Raw genomic sequence first — 19404 nt, 5'->3', positions numbered from 1 at the left:
GTTGTCACAACACTGTGCAGGCTCAAATACGTGTAAATACTTCGGTTTCATACGACTGAAACCTTCACGAGCCCAATTTAATTGATGTGGCGATAGAATATTGACTCCTATGTCAATTATTTCTACTCCAGCTGTCACATCCTGGTGACTTCGCTCTGTGATGGCTATCCATCAGTACTTCACATTACAACCTGCACGGTTGCTAGGTAACATCGCGTCACACATTTACTGCCATCCTGTGGATCATTTATGCATCTTTGCAAGATATGTGAGAGATACTCGCCAGACACTTTGCGAATGTCGCTTGTAAGTCTCGCTTTTCTTTAAAAAATCCTCTTCTTCTCCGACAGACTCTTAGCAGGTGTATAGCACACCTCCTGCTCAATTACTCGGAAACATTTTCTTTTATGAAGTGTGTTCTCACTTGCTTGCACGCTGACTTTGAAGCCCAGAGAATTTCCTTGTCTGTGAAAGTTTGCGTTTCCTGCAACTTCTTTACATCTGTCGTCAGTCCTCCCCACTTCTTTAATATCAGCGTGTACGTCTTATAACTACTTTTTTTTTCAATTCGTACTGAACATCAACGACAGAATTGTCGCCGCTTAAATAAATAAATAAATAAATAAATAAATAAATAAATAAATAAATAAATAAATAAATAAATAAATAAATAAATAAATATTAGAAAGAAGAATTATAAGGAAAATATTAGGTCCTCCAAGAATTGCAGAGTTTTGGAAATTAAGAAGTAACAATGAAATTTACCAGAATGTAGAAAACATATCAGAAACAATAAGAAAAAGGAGATTGCTATTTTTTGGACACATTTACAGAATGGATGACAATAGACTAACTAAACGAATCTTCAAGTACCTTTGGGAAAAGAAATCAACTACCACCTGGATTCAAGAAGTCAAGAAAGACCTGGAAAGGAACAACATACGAGAAGAAGAATTATTGGAAAGAAAGATTTTTAGGAAGAAAGTCTTACAAATGGAAGGATTCCAAGGGAGGAAGGAAAAGAAAACAGGCACAAAGTGGACTGAAGACAGGAAAAAGAAACACAGTGAAACAATGAAAGAATACTGGAAGAAAAGGAAAGAACAACTAAGGAGGAACAATTGAAATTGTAACGTGGTCCTTAGAAGGCCGGAACGCAAGAAGAAGAAGAAGAAGAAGAAGAAGAAGAAGAAGAAGAAGAAGAAGAAGAAGAAGAAGAAGAAGAAATAAATAAATAAATAAATAAATAAATAAATAAATAAATAAATAAATTGATCCCCACTGATAAGCATTTTTGTCATCGTGCAGGTGGCTTATTCAGTATCAATTCTTTATCTTGTCTTATCTTAAAATGATTTCAAAGAAACTGGACATCTCTCTCTCTTGATAACTTATTTCAATCTTTAACTCGTCTTCCAACAAACTATTATTTGCCCTAATTTGTCCTCTTGGATTCCAGTTCTCTTCTCTTGCAAGTCTCCCAGCTCAAAGCTAATATTTTCGTAACGCTACTCTTTTGTCGGGAATCACACTGAAAAAATCCTCCAGTTTTTTGGAATTTTTTCCCCATTTCTCATATCTTGGCAAGATCCCATACACTGGAACCATTCTCAAATTGGGTTATTACCGGTGACTTTACGACTTCTCCTCTTCATCCTCACTACAACTCCTAAATACCCTCATAACCTTTAATTACAACCTGGTTTATGTGATTCTTTCCTTATATTAGCACCTAAGTTCTTACAGTGATTCCCATGAGAGGGCTTTTTCTCTTCGTGAAATTTACAACCTGGCTCTTCAACATGTTTACCATCGTACCATTCTCTGCTTTCCATCTTACAACCTTGTCGATGTCTTACAATCCTGTAAGTTAATATATCACTCCATACAGTACGCCACCATCCACAAAAATGCCTTATCTGTTCCATTTCTTTACTCATATACGTTATAGGAAAATATAAAGGTCCAATGAAAGCGCCCTGTGGAACCCCTTCCTCCTGTTAATCATTGATATATAACTTAATGCTTCACCTACTCTAATTTTTAGCGGGTTCTGTTCTCTGTGAATTTAGCTAACCATAATATGTTAGAAAGTACCAAGTGTCCCCTTGCCCGAACAATAGTGCTGCTATGAGGTTTATATAAATAACTGGGGTAACAAATAAAATAAAACCCTGCAGTATATGCAACTGTCCCTACAATACCGCTGTGCGGGTACGAAGATGCATTATTAAATTATTACTGCATGAAATTCCTGGTCTTAACTGATGCCACATCGTATAATATTGTTCCTGTGCGGCTCCAGTGCTAACAGATTAGCATCCTGGCCTTCGGTACCCGGGGTATCAGGTTCGATTCCTGGTCCTATTGTATTTCTGACCTTCATAATTAATTCCTCTGACTTGTGAATGGGCGTCACTCCGCCATGACCGTCAAGACGTCTGATCCCGTGATTAGCCGGTCCAGGTTGTCGGGAAGGGTAAATATTGCGTGCAAAAAATTTGGGTTCAATTCGAAACGTCTCCGCAGTGTTCTTATGGAGAGTGAGAGCATAAAACGTTGACAGTGATTTGTTCGTCAGATGGAGACTTTAAGCCTTCAACAGACCACCTGATGTTATTCGACAGGAGTAGGCTACGTGCCGACACAGGAGTTTCACCCTCTCCAAACCTCATTATCACCATCATCCCACATCCAGACGCGCATCTCGCACACAGCGGTGAAACAGAAAGACGTGCACCAGGCCTCTCCGGAGATCACAGGTCATCTATTCTTCTTCTTTTTATTCCAGTACTTCATTTTACTTCCTAATAAAATGTGATTGGTTTTACGCCCCAAAGGAAGAAGGAAGAGGTCCAATCCTTAGGAAAAAATGGTATGGATAAAAGGTAGAAAAGGTCCACGAAAGGAGTGAATATGAAAGACTCCTCGGGCCTCGCAAAGCTAATACCGTCCGGGTTGGAACAGAACAAGAGTTGACCAACGGAGGCCTGGCAGGAAACATTAAAGTGAGGAAACAATGCCAGGCTAAGCTAGGGCGACGTAGTTGTCATCGACGCTGCCAAGATGACAGTCCGTGGGGTCCCTTTTAGAGCCTCCTCTTAAGACAGGCAGGGGACACCGTGTGTGCCTTCTATCGTGCCCAATCACAGGGTGTTTTTAAAGTCCGCTCAACCTACGTGATTACTATTTGAGGTGTTATCTGATGGTGAGATGGAACCTCCGGTCCAGAATAGATAAGAATAATCGTCGCGCTCACCATGAAGCATGCAGGCCTTCGGGCTCAGCGGTGTTTGTTTGTTAGGTCAAAAGCCTTTTGGGATCGGTAACGACAATAGATTTATTTGTGCTTCACTTTTGTTAATAATCTGGTGAGATTTTTAACTGAACAACGCACCTCTATTATTTAACCTTAATTAAGGCCACGGCCACTTCCTTCCCATCCCTAAGACTTTACTGTCCCATCGTCGCCGTAAGACCTACTTGTGTCGGTGCGACGTTAAGCAAATAGCAAAAATAAAAGTATGTGGAATACGATGGGTCGACGTTACTTGCGACTAGTACCACCTTGCAAGATAAACCATAGGAACAGTACCATTATGCGAAGTACACTACGGGTCTGGGCGTTGTTTTTGGTAAGTGTCATTCCACCGGTCGATTCCACTGTGTTCAGAATGCATCTGCGTTACCTATGAGTAGTACTTTATGAGAAACACCATGGAACTACGTTGTCTGTGATTAGTACCACTATGTGAGGAACACCATGGTTCTGCTTTACCAGTGATCAGTACCATTATTAGGGGCCGATGACCTAGCTGTTAGGCCCCTTTATACAACATACAACATCATCAGTTTTTGTTTACGGAACAACACAATATTTTTTCCTCCAATGCCGGGTAGTGATGGTACATTCGATTCATTTTACTAAATCGATTCATTTGATTCCGTTCACGTTACTGAATCGATACAGTGATCCGATTCACGGCTCATTAGTCACCGCTCCTACTGCATCTGTGTAGTATGTGCCGGTAAGACAGCAGCAACAGCATTCAGTGCTCGCTGCTGCCATCTGCTCTTCATGCTATGAACTCCTTTCTTAGAAAAAAAAAATGCTAGTCACTCTAATACATCGAAGGTTTCCAGCGACGCAGGATGGGAAAAGTCTAGGATTAGGAAGGTAGCAGCCATGGCCTGAATTAAGGTACAGTCCCACCATTTCCCGGTGTGAAAATGGGGAACTACGGAAAACCATCTTAACGGCTGCCGACGGTGGGATTCGAACTCACCATCCCCCGATTGCAAGCGCATAGCTATGCGATACTAACCGCACCACAACTCGCTCAGTCATTTTTTAAAATATGTATTTTTCTATCAGCTGAGGATTTTTTAAATCGTCATATTTTGTATAGGCTACCCGAGATGTACAGTAGCCCGCTGGTTTTCTGATTGAACGGGTTTTTTAATTTCTGTGTCCTGTCCACGGAATGCGAAAGATACGTCGCCAGCACCAGATCTCAAATGCCTCGATGAGGTGCGCAAAGTCCGTGGGACATAACAGCGAACACAAGACTGATTTTGGTCTCATTGGTTCTGCCATAGGAGTGCGTCTCAGTTTACCGTCACTCGTCACGATGCTTTCCAAATATACGATTTGGTTCACCGCCTCAAATCTGCCAATCCTGTTAATATTTGGCCGATTCAGGTTTTTGCAGTCCACAATCACAATCGTGGTTTTAGTGGTGTTGATAAACCGTACTCAGCACCAACATCTGTTCTTCAAGTTTTCTCGTCTCGACGCAATCAGAGCAGAGTCATCTTAACACTCCTCCATCCCAGCCGCGGATAACATATTCACTGTAAATATTGAATGATAATGGCGACTCTTCTTGTTTCAATAATAACAAATTAAATGGCTTGAAGATTGTATTTGTAATGTATTCCTACAATATCCTGCTCACTGTCATCTAGAGTTTTACGAACGCTGTAATTCTAATCTGAGTGTTGTTCTAAATGTACTTTACTAGTTCCCGTCCGTACATTTTATGATGCCTGTTTTTATAGCCCTTTTATTGCCTGTCATTGCTGGACCTGTTCGTCGACACACACCTTACAGCGGAGGAGAGCTCTCGGAGAGCCAAGCGCTACAGGTGGGGGTCTGATGTAATTTAGTGCTCGATATGTGTAGAAGGTTGAGGGGCTCCGTGGCTCAGGCTGGAGTGCGCCGGCCTCTCATCGCTGCGTTCCGTGGTTCAGATCTCGCGGTTTTTCTCGAGTGTCCGAAGACGAGGGTTTTACTTGTCCTTTCTTGCCTTTTGGGGTCTTAACGCCTTTGCTTCACGTCCTTTCGACTACATTTGTACAACTGAAATCATCATTACTTAATCTATCACCTCTTAAATGTTTTTGATATAGTCAGAGAGAAGCTAAAATCGGAAATGCAGTGAAATGAAATGAGAAAATGAAACTAATGCATGAAAAAAAACGAACAGGGGTATCAAATTATGTCCAAGATAAGTGAAATATTGAATGGAGAACATTTTAATGTGAGTGTTTTTGAAGAGGAAGATCTCATTTTTTGCTTCAAGTATGAACCATAACATCCGTCGACATGGAGAGAAGTTTCTCGATGGTTCCCAACGTGTTGTCCAAAAACCGACGATCCTTTACACCTAACAACCTGGAAATGACTGCAAAGCCCACTGAGGGAAGGTTTCCGAATTCCAAATTTCTGTAACCCTCGTGTGCTTAAGACAAATATGATTCCAGTTATAGCCTACTAATTTCATTTTTTTCTCCAGAATGTCCATTGCGGGTTCGCTGTATTCATTCTAGGTGGGAAAAACGTATTTCATTCTAAATGCTGCAAATACTTTATTAAAAAACACGGAATTCCTTTTTAAAAATTATGTTAATCTAAAAATATATGCTGTCTAAAATAAGTATTTCACTCATATATTTTTGCACTATGTTGCAGATACCACAAGAATTTTACATTTTGAAACATTATATTCCTTTATTAAGTGTGTAATTAAAACTAAAATTGTGGATGAATTTGAATCGCAATTTTAAGTCCCTTTTGCCAGTTTACAGGTATTTTTATGGGTATTTTTAGTTCTTTTTAGAAGTGTTTTTAGGCAATTTATACGTCTTCAACTTCCGAGTAACAACAATAATTATAATAACAACTCTCACCAACACAACCTACCAAGTAAAATTCATGGGAAATATATCTGAAAAATTTCAGATAAAAACCGGTGTCCGACAAGGAGATGGACTTTCCCCACTACTCTTTAAAATAGCCCTGGACAGAATCATGAGAGAATGGGAACAATCTCTAAAAGCTCAAGGCAATTGGCAACCATTAAGTATGACAAGAAAACATGTAAAAATCTCCTGTCCCGCTTTCGCAGATGATCTCGCGATCCTTGCAATCAGGCAATCAGCCAAATCGAAACCCTTAAGAAATGCTCAGAAAAATTCGGCCTACAAATTTTCTTCTCAAAAACTCTCCAGAATTTGAACACGAAATTTGGCACAATCGAAAAAGTAACTGAGTTCCGATATCTCGGAGAAATTGTAGTACCAACAGGAAAAGAACAGAAGGCCCTCGAGGTCCGCATCCTGAAAATGAAGAGAGCCCTCGGCCGAACGCAAAACATTTACAACAAAAAATGCCTCTTAAAATTCACCAAAATTCTACATTACAACACTGTGATCAAACCTGAAATACTATACGCGAGTGAAACACTGGATCTGCAAAGTAAAACAGTACTCGAAGTCATCCTGAAAGAGGAACTAATATCATCAGAAAATTTCTCGCTCCAAAATTGACTGACGAAGAATACCGACTGCAATCTCGTACAAAAACCGAGGAACCAGAAAAAGACGCCTGAAATTTTACGGACACCTCAAACGCCTTCCATAAAACAGACTGACAAGAATCTTACTTGAGGCAACAGAAAACATCAAAACAAATAGGCGGACAACGGAAATCCGCCAAGACCTGGAAAAATCAGGAATCAAAGAGGCCGACATCGCTGACCGAACCTGCTACAGAACGAAAATCAGCAAGTGGGAAGTAGAGTTAGAGAGAAACCACAAGAAGAAGACAGGAGCTAAGTGGACAGAAGAACGAAAACTCACGATGAGAGAAAAATTGAAGGCTGCCTGGCAAAGAAGAAAATACACAACTTCTAAGTGAGCTTTGTGTGATCAGTTTTATAATAATAATAATAATAATAATAATAATAATAATAATAATAATAATGGCTGAAGTGTGTAAAAGATAACAGTAAACCCATTCACACTACATACACACACTGACTAACACAACTGTGTTATATGGGTCCAGGTAGAACTTGCAGCAGGCAGATGTGTGAAAGGAAGTCAAGAGTGTATTTCAGAGATTCGGTGCAATAACTAGAAAATAATGCTTGCAGGAATTCGTACGATTGAGTGGAATTTCAAATACGGAACCGGAACGGGAACTAATTTTATGGAATAAGGAAAGGAAAGGAAAATAATAAACTCTAGCTACGGAATAAACAGTGTCGCGCAGCTTTTCGCCGACGCTGTACCGTGCAGACCACTTTAAATATTTCCCACCCAGTGAATTGCGAAGCGCCTGGTTATTATCTGTACGGTACAAGGGGAGGAGGCTGCAGCCTGATATTGTCAACAATATATCGAGCACGCAGTTGGCAAGCCTGCGCGACGGAGCCGCCTCGCGTCTTGGCAAAACTGCCGAGAGTCCAGTCGATGTGGGGACGGCGGGCGCGTTCTACACTCCTTGTTGGCGTCCTCGGTACCACGTGCGCCGCGACGGGCCTCCAGGATGAGCGAGGTAAGCACAATCCCAGCATTTACTTCGACATGGGTGTGATTGTGATAAAGACTACCACCCAGTAATAGGTTAGATTTCAATGAGTCGAAGGCGTCCTCTGTTTCCGACGTAAGTTCAGTAGGAAAAGTTGCATAAATATTAGGGGTTTTAAGGTCCTTGCTCCTAATGTTTATGCAACTCTTCAAACAGGAGCGTCGTTCGGCCTTGAACAAATTTTCTAGTTAGTAAAATATATTTTTAAAATAGTTTTCGTGAAAACAAGCGTAGAATACGTAGTTTTAAAACAAAGAAACGTCATACATATGTAATTGAAAATTTTATTTTTGATTTTCAATTTTTTATATCATACTTTGCTGAGTCCTTCTCAGAGGAATTTTCACTTTCCTGAATTACCAGCTACCAAGGAAATACGCTCGGGCATTATTGTTGTATTAATATGGCATAACTGTTAAAATATGTTTATAATTATTACCACTAGCAAGTGGCCGCGTGCTTTGGATCACGTAGTCGGCAGCCCATTAAGATGGTTTTCCGTGGTTTCCCATTTCCAGCAGACAAATGCTGGGGCTGTAACGTAATTAAGGCCACGACATCTTCCTTCCCACTCCTAGCCTATCTGTGTGGGGGCGACGTAAAAAAAAATTAAAACAATCTTTTTCTACTGCTTTCCTCAGACCAGCGGTTGCGAACTCACACAGGTAGACTTGACCCTGTTTTACTGCAAGATACACTTCCTGACGCCAACCGTATGTGTAGGGATTGTTTCACTACGGCGTGTTTTTGTAGTGGTTAGTAGTGTAATGTGTAAGTGTATGAAGAGGAGCGTATTAAAATCCCTGATTACGAACCCAAGACCCTCTAAACCGAAGGCCTCGCCACTGATCATTCAGCTGAGGAATCGGACTTTATAATCATTACCATTATTATGATTTTATTTTAACTGACAACTGGCTTTTTAAATATAAATGTGACCATGCCCCATTCAATCACAACCGAGAAAAAGCTGTTAAAGGTGATCTTAATAATGTTAATAGATTAAATATCACCCATTTCATGACCCCCCTGTCGTAAGAGGCGACCAATTAGAGCCATAAGAATACTTGTAATTAGTACCATTCCGTGCGGGTCTACTTTACTTAGGAGCAGCGCCATTATGCGCGAAACACTGCGGATCTGGGCGTTGTTTGTGATAAGTGTCATCGTGTGTATTCCAGTGTGTTCGGAATGGGTGTGCGTTACCTATGAGTAGTACCACTTGAGGAACACCATGGGTCTGTGTTTTCTGTGGGCATTGATACACCGTGGGTCTACATTGCCTATGATCAGTTCCATTAAGTGAGGAACACCATGCGAATACCAGGAACCGTGATTAGTCTCACTATGTGAGGAACACCATGGGTCTTCTTTAATTGTGAGTAGTACCCTTATGTGGGAAACACCATAGGTTTGTGTTACCTGTGAGCACATATCATGGTGTACGTTACCTCTGATGAACAACATAGTTCTGCTTTACCAGTGATTAGTACTTTTATGAGGGGCCAGTGTCCTGAATTTTGGACCCGTTTAGATAATAAGTATCATCCCAGTAATGAAGGCATTCTGAATTGGATCCAGTAATTGTTTTGTTTCACGATATTTTTTTCATCATAATTCGTTCCAGATTCTAGATAGTGGATACGTTTTGAAGTTTTAATTTTCGTTTCGTTCTCCTCGTACGATTAGAGGCCGATGATCTAGCTGATAGGCCGGTTTAAACAACAAAAATCATCATCAACATCATCATCTGCATCATCATCAACAACATCACCACCTATATCGGTTAATCATTACAAGGTAACTTTAGATACATAACTGAGCTGTGTTACCATTATACATTAGGAGAAAGATTCCTCTCTCGTCAAAAGTTCATGGATGAAGAATGCTGTTGGTTCTCTTCAAGTAAATTCAAGCCAAGGACGGTTTGACGATTTTGTTGAATGGCGACATGTGAGGTGATAAATATAAAATACATAAATAAAAACAAGCGCTCATTTAACAGTTGTACATTAATATAGCTTTTGAAATAATACAAATAAACATTCATTCATCATCCACTATAAATCTGCACACACTTTCCAAACCAATCTATTTCATCTTCAACCTCTGTATTGGAATTAAGTTTGTGATAAGAAGGCTAGACATTCTAAGATATAACATGATGAGTGGAATAAATATCCTTAAGCGTTTCCTTGATGATAGGCTTCCCTTTAAGCCAAAGGGAAATCAACGTAGATGAATGGTGATGCTGGACTCCACGGTAATAGATTAGAATGCAAACCAGTTTCCCGTTATGTAGCGGGGGTAACATACATTGTAGGGGTTGCGATAGGCCGTGCACCTTACGTTTATGCAAATTCCATAGCATAACCATGATGAAAGATAAACTACACTTGTTGCTCGCTTCAGTAAGTGCGCGGTCTAACCTATTACTGCGTAAAAATCAGGATTCTGCCATGATCTTCCTCGCTCCTTGCTCTTTATATCAACTTGAATGAATGGTCAGTTTCTATTTGCGGGAGGTATCATCTGCTCCTCTCCAGTGGAATTTCACGAACTGCGTGCCAAATGTTTCTGTCCCCGCTCCCCCCCCCACCCCCCAGTGTCGATCTTTCTGTTGAAAATGACATATCAGTTTCAATGGACCTTTTAGTGTCATCTTCCTTTATTTGTAACACAGGGAATTTCCCCTTTCTGCGACATCCATTACCTTAAGATAAAACTCGAATGTTGCTCTTCTTTCCTTTAGGGGACTTCGCCAAATCATAAGAATTTCGGTGGGAACTTCAGTGTTAGTAGATTTTAAAAAAACGTATGCATCATGCCATTGTAATGTTTTAGTTCCGACCCCCACGTGAGTGCTAGTGATGTCTTATTTAAGGAGAAAGTACAACTGGGCAACCATCCTCCTCGACTTGAAACTCGTCATAAAATGACATCTGACACTTTCCTTCCAATATGAACAAGAATGTGCTTTCACGGATCGCCAAAAATTACTTGGTTCTGTTTTATAAAATTCGTCCAACTATTATTTGCCCTAACACCGATAGAATATACCAACGAAACATGTAATATATAAGTAGCTATATTTTTCAGATTCTGAAATTAAGCTCAATAGTGGTTTAGTGGTGATGATGATGATGATAATAATAATATGACCTCTTCCACCGTGTACAGACATTTTAAATTAACGCCAGTGAGGCGGCCTGCGTACCAATTTCGAAGTTTCGTTTTACCCTACCAGATCGCACAGGAGCGGGTATCTGTTGGGTGATCTATCGTTGAGTTTTTCGCAACCTTGTCAGGCAAATAGCAAATGTGTGACCAGTGATCTTTAAAATGCCGACATCGTACGTCATGCAGAGTCGAATGGACTTTCACGCCATTCCAAAAATGTACTATCTCTGCTGAGTTAAACCCACGATCTTGGTATGCGGAGGCTAACACACTACCACTGATGCAAAGATGATGATGATAATACCGAGCTCGATAGCTGCAGTCACTTAAGTGCGGCTAGTATTCAGTATTCGGGAGATAGTGGGTTCTAACCCCACTGGCGGCAGCCCTGAAGATGGTTTTCCATGGTTTCCCATTTTCACACCAGGCAAATCCTGGGGATGTAGCTTAATTAAGGCCACGGCCGCTTCTTTCCCGCGCCTAGCCCTTTCATATCCCATCGTTGCCATAAGACCTATCTGTGTCGGTACAATGTAAAAGCAACTTGAAATAATAATAATAATAATAATAATAATAATAATAATAATAATAATAATGTACACCTCTGGGGTGTAGTGGTTAGTGTCCTTAGCTGCCACCACCAGAGGCCCAGGTTCGATTCCTGGATCTGCCACGAAATTTGAAATGTGGTACGAGGAATGCAACGGGGTACACTCAGCCTTGCGAGGTCAACGGAGTAGAGAAGAGTTGGATTTTACCCTGAGCCATCCTCGTAATGGTTTTTCGTGGTTTCCCACTTCTTCTCCAGGCAAAATCCGGGATGGGACCCAAGTTAAGGCGATGGACGCATCGTTCCCTCTTCACTGTCTATACCTCCCAATGTCCCCTCCCCCACAATGCACCTATTCGCCATATCAGGTGCTGGTCCTCCATCCTACTTGTATCCCAGACCGAAAGTCTCACGTTCCAGAACACTGCCCTTGACTCAGGGAGGAAAAACCAACTCTGGAGGGATTTAGAAAGAAATAGAAGAAGAAGAAGATGATTCATCCTCACGTTCATGACTCTTTATTCCAACTCATTTGAATAGGGCCTTGATCTAGGCTTGACCCAGTTTTACGGCCGGTTTTCTCTCCCTATACGGATAGATGTATTCTCTATTACGTAGCCGGGATAGCTAGCTCAGGTTGGCGCGTCCGATCCTGGCTCAGTCCGGTGGTATTTGAAGCTGCTCAAACATGTCAGCCTCGTGTCGACAGATTTCCTGTAACTTTAAAGAAATTCTATGGGACAAAATTCCGGCATCTCGTCTTTTCAAAGAAAGGTCAGAGTAGTTAGTGGGACGTAAAACCAATACAATGTGTGTGTGGTGATTTGTACTGTGAGGTGCTGTGTGTGAATGAAAATACGTCTAGCACAGCGAAGGAAACAGTGATAAAGCAGTGAAAATAACTCTAGGCCTGCCCATAGCCAACAACTACACGACTACGTGAAACGAACCGCGTAGACAACTCGCTCGGTGACTGCGGATACAATAATAATAATAATAATAATAATAATAATAATAATAATAATAATAATAATAATAATAATAATAATAATAATAATAATAATAATAATAATAATAATAATAATAATAACATATAAATGAATGTGTGTTTGTATGTATGTCTCGAATGATCTCAAAAACTACTGGAGCGATTTCGCTGAAAATTTCACAATTTGTTCTTATTACTCCTGGGAGGGTTTAGTAAGTGATTTGAACGAAATCTGATGCGTAGTTCGACATAGGGGGAGAGAAGGGTGAAAAAAGGTGGAAGTCTGATCAGGGGGTTGCCTAACCAACAGTATGTGAAGATTATGATGTGTTTCTTAAAACTTTTCTTCTTCTACACACGGTATTTAAAAATGAAAAGTCAAAGTTCAGTCCCCATGGCACAGGGGGTGAGAAGGAGTGAAGAAAGAAAATGTCGAAAATGACAGAGATTACGGGTGAATGTGTGTGAATGTTTCAGCATAGCTCTCAACCAAACTAGATACATATTAACTTACTATCTGGAAAAATTACTCTAGGGGCAGGAAACCCCTAGCACGCCTAAAGAAAGGGTTGAAATGTAAAAATCCGAAAAACGATCGATATTATTGGCGAGTTCATAGTCTTTACGGTAGCTGAGATGAACCGTGACACTCTGGATGCCGTTTCAGCCAAAGTTCATTCGTAATCGGGATGGGGATTAGAAGGGGTGAGAGGAATGTTCAAAATGATCAAGATCATGGATGTAGGCTACGTGAGCATATTCCAACATAGCTCTCGACCAGGCTTGATACCCATATGACCTACTGTTTGGGAAAGAAAACTGTAGGGTAAGACACCCCTACTAGCGGAGGTGGAAAGGGGGTGAAGTATTAAAATAGGAACGACCAACATTAAAGGTGAAAATGATGTATGTTAATAAATATAGTTTTACTTTTGCATTTAATTGAACTGTTTAGAAACATTTAACGTGGTTGAATTAATAAACGCGGGCGAAGCCGCCGGCACATGCTAGTAATAATAATAATAATAATAATAATAATAATAATAATAATAATAATAATAATAATAATAATAATAATAATAATAATAATTTTCCTCAATCTTTTTCAATGTTTATACAGAACAGGCTGTAAAATAAATCAAAGAAGAATTTGGAAGAGGAATCACAATCGAAGGAGAGGAAATGAAATCTACGAGATTTGCCGCTGATATTGTTATTCTCTCTCAGTCCACAGAAGATCTGGAGAAATTACTGAATGGTAAGTGCACACTCTTGGAGAAGGGGTACAAGATGAAAATAAATAAACCCCAAACGAAAGTAATGGAGTGTAGTCGAACGAAGTCAGGTAATGCAGCAAATATTAGATTAGGAAATTACGTCTTAAATGAAGTATATGAATATCGTTACTTGGGTAGTGAAATAACTAACGATGAAAGCAAGCAAGAATATATAAAATGCAGACTAGCACATGCAGGGGGGGGGTCTTTGTTAAGAAATCTGATCACTTCGAACATTGATTTAGGAATTAGAAATTTTTTTGATGACTTCGTCTGGAGCGTGGCATGGTGACAATAAAACCCACAACCTGTTTTCCAGTCAGTGACCGCGTCAGGGATGGAATGAATAAAGCCCCATCTAGCGGCGAGGATAGAAATTGTGCCGGCTGCCGAAGCCTGTCGCACTCCTCTGGGGCAATGATTAATGACTTGACAGATGAAATGATACTGGAGAGTGTTGCTGGAATGAATGATGACAGGGAAAAGCGGAGTACCCGGAGAAAAATCTGTCCCGCCTCCACTTTTTCCAGCACAAAATTCTCACATGGAGTGACCGAGATTTGAACCACGGACCCCAACGGTGAGAGGCCGACGCGCTGCCGCCTGAGCCACGGATGCTTGCTCCAGCGTGGCATTCTATGGAAGTGAAACATGGACGGTAACTGGAAAGGGAACAGAGGCTTTGAAATGTGCTTTTACATAAGAATGCTGAAGGTGTAGTGGTTAGCGTGATTAGCTGCCACCCCTGGAGGCCCGGGTTCGATTCCCGGCTCTGCCACGAAATTTGAAAAGTGGTACGAGGGCTGGAACGGGGTCCACTCAGCCTCGGGAGGTCAACTGAGTAGAGGTGGGTTCGATTCCCGCCTCAGCCATCCTGGAAGTGGTTTTCCGTGGTTTCCCACTTCTCCTCCAGGCGAATGCCGGGATGGTACCTAACTTAAGGCCACGGCCGCTTCCTTCCCTCTTCCTTGCCTATCCCTTCCAATCTTCCCATCCCTCCACAAGGCCCCTGTTCAGCATAGCAGGTGAGGCCGCCTGGGCGAGGTACTGGTCATACTCCCCAGTTGTGTCCCCAGACCAAGAGTCTGAAGCTCCAGGACACTGCCCTTGAGGCGGTAGAGGTGGGATCCCTCGCTAAGTCCGAGGGAAAAACCGAACCTGGAGGGTAAACAGATGATGATGATGATGATGATGATGCTGAAGGTGAGATGCATAGATGCAATTACGAATGAAGAGGTACTAAATCGAATTGGTGAGAGGAAACCGATATAGCACATATATAAAGACACCCAGGAATTGTTCAGTTGGTTTTTTTTTTTTTTTTGCTAGGGGCTTTACGTCGCACCGACACAGATAGGTCTTATGGCGATGATGGGATAGGAAAGGCCTAGGAGTTGGAAGGAAGTGGCCGTGGCCTTAATTAAGGTACAGCCCCAGCATTTGCCTGGTGTGAAAATGGGAAACCACGGAAAACCATCTTCAAGGCTGCCGATAGTGGGATTCGAACCTACTATCTCCCGGATGCAAGCTCACAGTCGCGCGCCTCTACGCACACGGCCAACTCGCCCGGTCAGTTAGTTTTTGAGGGATGTGTAGCCGGTAAGAACGGTAGGAGTAGACCGAGGTATGAATATAACAAATATATCAGAGGAGATGTAAGATGCAGTAGTTACATAGAAATGAAAAGGTTAGCACAGGATAGGGTGCGATGGAGGGCTACATCAAACCAATTTATGGACCGATGATCCAAACAATAATGATAAATATTTTAATCGTCATCAACGTTCTAACTCTGTTGTGCCCTGCGTGACACATTTATCACGCTACTCTAAGACATTTAAGACGTAAATTTTCTTCCTGTTTGGGAGGAAAGCTCAGGACAAAGCTGAAGATCTTTAGAAAGTCTAGAAATTTACAGACGTCATTTAACAGATCCTCAGCACATAGTAATGACTGGCAATGTTTTATTTTACTTGGCAAGATTAAGGCCTCAATCAATCAATCAATCAATCAATCAATCAATCAATCAATCAATCAATCAATCAATCAATCAATCAATCAATCAATCAATCAATCAATCAATCAATCAATCAATCAATCAATCAATCAATCAATCAATCAATCAATCAATCAATCAATCAATCAATCAATCAATCAATCAATCAATCAATCAATCAATCAATCAATCAATCAATCAATCAATCAATCAATCAATCAATCAATCAATCAATCAATCAATCAATCAATCAATCAATCAATCAATCAATCAATCAATCAATCAATCAATACTGATCTGCATTTAGGGCAGTCGCCCAGCAGGAAGATTCCCTATCTGTTGTTTTCCTAGTCTTTTCTTAAATGATCGCAAAGAAATTGGAAAATTATTGAACATTTCCCTTGGTAAGTTATTCCAATCCCTTACTCCCCTTCCTATAAACGAATATTTGCCCCAATTTGTCCTCTTGAATTCTAACTTTATCTTCATATTGTGATCTTTCCTACTTTTAAAGACACCACTCAAACTTATTCGTCTACTGATGTCCTCCCACGCCATCTCTCCTCTGACAGCTCGGAATATACCACTTAGTCGAGCAGCTCGTCTCCTTTCTCCCAGTTCTTCCCAGCCCAAACTTTGCAACATTTTTGTTACGCTACTCTTTTGTCGGAAATCACCCAGAACAAATCGAGCTGCTTTTCTTTGGATTTTTTCAGTTCTTGAATCAAGTAATCCTGGTGAGGGTCCCATACACTGGAAGTATACTCTAGTTGGGGTCTTACCAGAGACTTATATGCCCTCTCCTTTACATCCTTACTACAATCCCTAAATACCCTCATAACCATGTGGAGAGGTCTTTACCCTTTATTAACAATCATATCTATGTGATTACCCCAATGAAGGTCTTTTCTTATATTAACACCTAGATATTTACAATGATCCCCAAAAGGAACTTTCATGCATTCTCTTCCATCTAAACAGGCACTGAAATACAGTATACATCTTGTGTCTTTAAAATAATTAAATTTAATACAAATTGCATTAATAATAATACAAGAATGATTAGTGATAAGACACATACTCAATGACATAATTGAAAATGAATATTTAAAAGCAATATTAAGCTTTAGCAGTAGCTGCACATTTCTGAGACGACACACGTTTATAATGCACATAGCCCCTGTTCTTAAATGTGATAGTTAAATATTATTCGAACACAACTCTGTATCAATTAGAACAAGAATAAACATGTCACCATTTTCCCAACCTGACGATGGAAACTCGTAGTAAAGTGAAACTTGTGACTGCTAACAGTGTAATATTTTCATGAAGAATTAATTCAGAGTCACGTACAGGCTTTCGTTGAAAGAACATGGTTAAGCTTAATATTTATTTTCAGTTTCAATTTAGGTTTCAGGTTTAGTTTGTTTGAACTAATACAGGATACATTTAATTAGTCAACACCTGAAAAAATATTTAATTAAAAATTAAAGTTTAACATGGTGGAGGTTTACAAGATTGGTGTCCTCCATATTATACATGACCCTTATGAGTATTGCTGTTTTGAGACCGACTGAAGAATCTGGCAAAATTCCTAAGTAGTTCTTAATGTCTGAAAGCGAAATATGTTATGTCCAGCAAACATAACTTAGCGCTAACTTCGCAATGAATAAACCAAGTGCCTGTCATCAAACAGCTTCTGGCTAATAACCGCGATGTTTAAAATACTCTGGCCTACATACCGTCATGTAAATTACATAGAAATATATCTTACACCTGCCACCAATGGGCTGAGTACTTAATATATTTTGCTCTATGAATGAATTGGGCAATTCTTTGAATGGCTCATGAAGTTGGCAAGAGAGGCACATACATTCCTCAACACACAGGACGAAACTTCCGCAATGAGAAATTGGAACTCTGAACAACTTCGCTAGTAAACTGAGAGACAGACGCATTCACTCATGCAGAACATTCCTTGAAATCAACAGTGCATCCGTTGTTTTTCTACGTGTTTCGAGTGCCGTAATGATATCATTCTCACCGTATGCACCACCAATTGTTCTCACTCCCCGTCCATTACTTCCAACTTCTGAGTCCACCCAGCTTCCACTGCCGTACAGCAAAGTCGGTCTGAAAACAAACGTACAGAAATATAATTTCACCCGGGAGCTCTCTTCATTCTTACAGATTACCGCCAATCCCAACTGCGAGGTCAATGCATTAGCTTTGTAACAACTTGTTTCGATTACACTTTCAACCAAAATTCCTACTGCACAAAGTATGAAATGCTCAAAACAAAGTGTTTGAAGAATTATTTGTTTAAAATATATAACGGAATAGCTCATAAAAAATGTATTTCAACAATTAATAAATTTAAACTTAAACTAAGGAAATTATTAATTCAATCCTAAAACCAAAAACCACATCCCATGGCGCAACAGCTCCAAAGGACCTTGGCCTACCAAGCAGCCGCTGCTCAGCCCGAAAGCCTGCAGATTATGAGGAATCGTGTGGTCAGCACGATGAATCCTCTCGGCCGTTCTTCTTGGCTTTCTGGACAGGGACCGCTATCTTACCGTCAGGTAGCTCCTCAATTCTAATCACGTAGGCTGAGTAGACCTCGAAGCAGTCCTCAGGTCCAGGTAAAAGTCCCTGTCCTGGCGGGGAATCGAACCGGAGGCCTCCGGGTAAGAAACAGGTACACTACCCCTACACCACGGGGCTGGCATTATTTCAGTCCTACCTGGTATAAAAAAGTGCGTAAAAATAATAAATAAATTACCGAGTTAAAACATGTGAACAATGTTTTTGCTATTAATTAGATTGTGATTTAGTGTCTTTCAATGATTATTACTATTATTCTAGTAGTTTCAAATATAAATTCCACTGAAACTGACTGATATCATACATCCTGATTATGCTCAAATTTTACTTTGTAAATAAATAAATAAATAAATAAATAAATAAATAAATAAATAAATAAATAAATAAATAAATAAATAAATAAATAAATAAATAAATAAATAAATAAATAAATAAATAAATAAATAAATAAATAAATAAATAAATAAATAAATAAATAAATAAATAAATAAATAAATAAATAAATAAATAAATAAATAAATAAATAAATAAATAAATAAATAAATAAATAAATTTTGCCCAGTCTATCGATGCACTAAATGTAACACTTAGAACTCTACAACATACCCGTAAAACATATTAGTAAACGAAAGACTTGCTCCACAAGAACACCCTGAGAGTCTATCAATTAACTTTTAACCATGCGTACAATATTGTTCACGTTCTGAAAACTTGTCAGTCGTTGTGAACGGTTGATATTTTGAATGAGGGTCACAAATTATATGATTGTAGAAGTCCGTTATTAACACTTTAGTAAATCTGAAAAAGTTTCCTCTGCTTATCTGGCGTCACGTCCGTGTTTTGTTAACACAAACAAAGTTATTGTGGACTGCTGTAAGCCTGAAAAATGCGTTATAAAGTGTGACGTGAAAAATAACATATAAAGCATAA

General features: G+C 39.9%; 1 protein-coding gene across 1 annotated transcript in view; it reads left to right on the top strand.

The window, feature by feature from the left end:
- The first annotated feature begins 7756 nt into the window (after positions 1-7756).
- LOC136883292 (uncharacterized) overlaps positions 7757-19404 on the top strand; it is a 103404-nt gene continuing 91756 nt past the window's right edge. Inside the window, exon 1 of the mRNA XM_067155526.2 lies at positions 7757-7843. Coding sequence (XP_067011627.1) covers positions 7835-7843 — 9 coding nt within the window. The 5' untranslated portion in view covers positions 7757-7834. The remainder of the gene's footprint in view (positions 7844-19404) is intronic.

The sequence above is a fragment of the Anabrus simplex genome, chromosome 11 (genome assembly GCF_040414725.1).
Source record: "Anabrus simplex isolate iqAnaSimp1 chromosome 11, ASM4041472v1, whole genome shotgun sequence".
Taxonomy (NCBI): Eukaryota; Metazoa; Arthropoda; class Insecta; order Orthoptera; family Tettigoniidae; genus Anabrus; species Anabrus simplex.
This window is presented reverse-complemented; position numbering and strand designations above follow the sequence as displayed.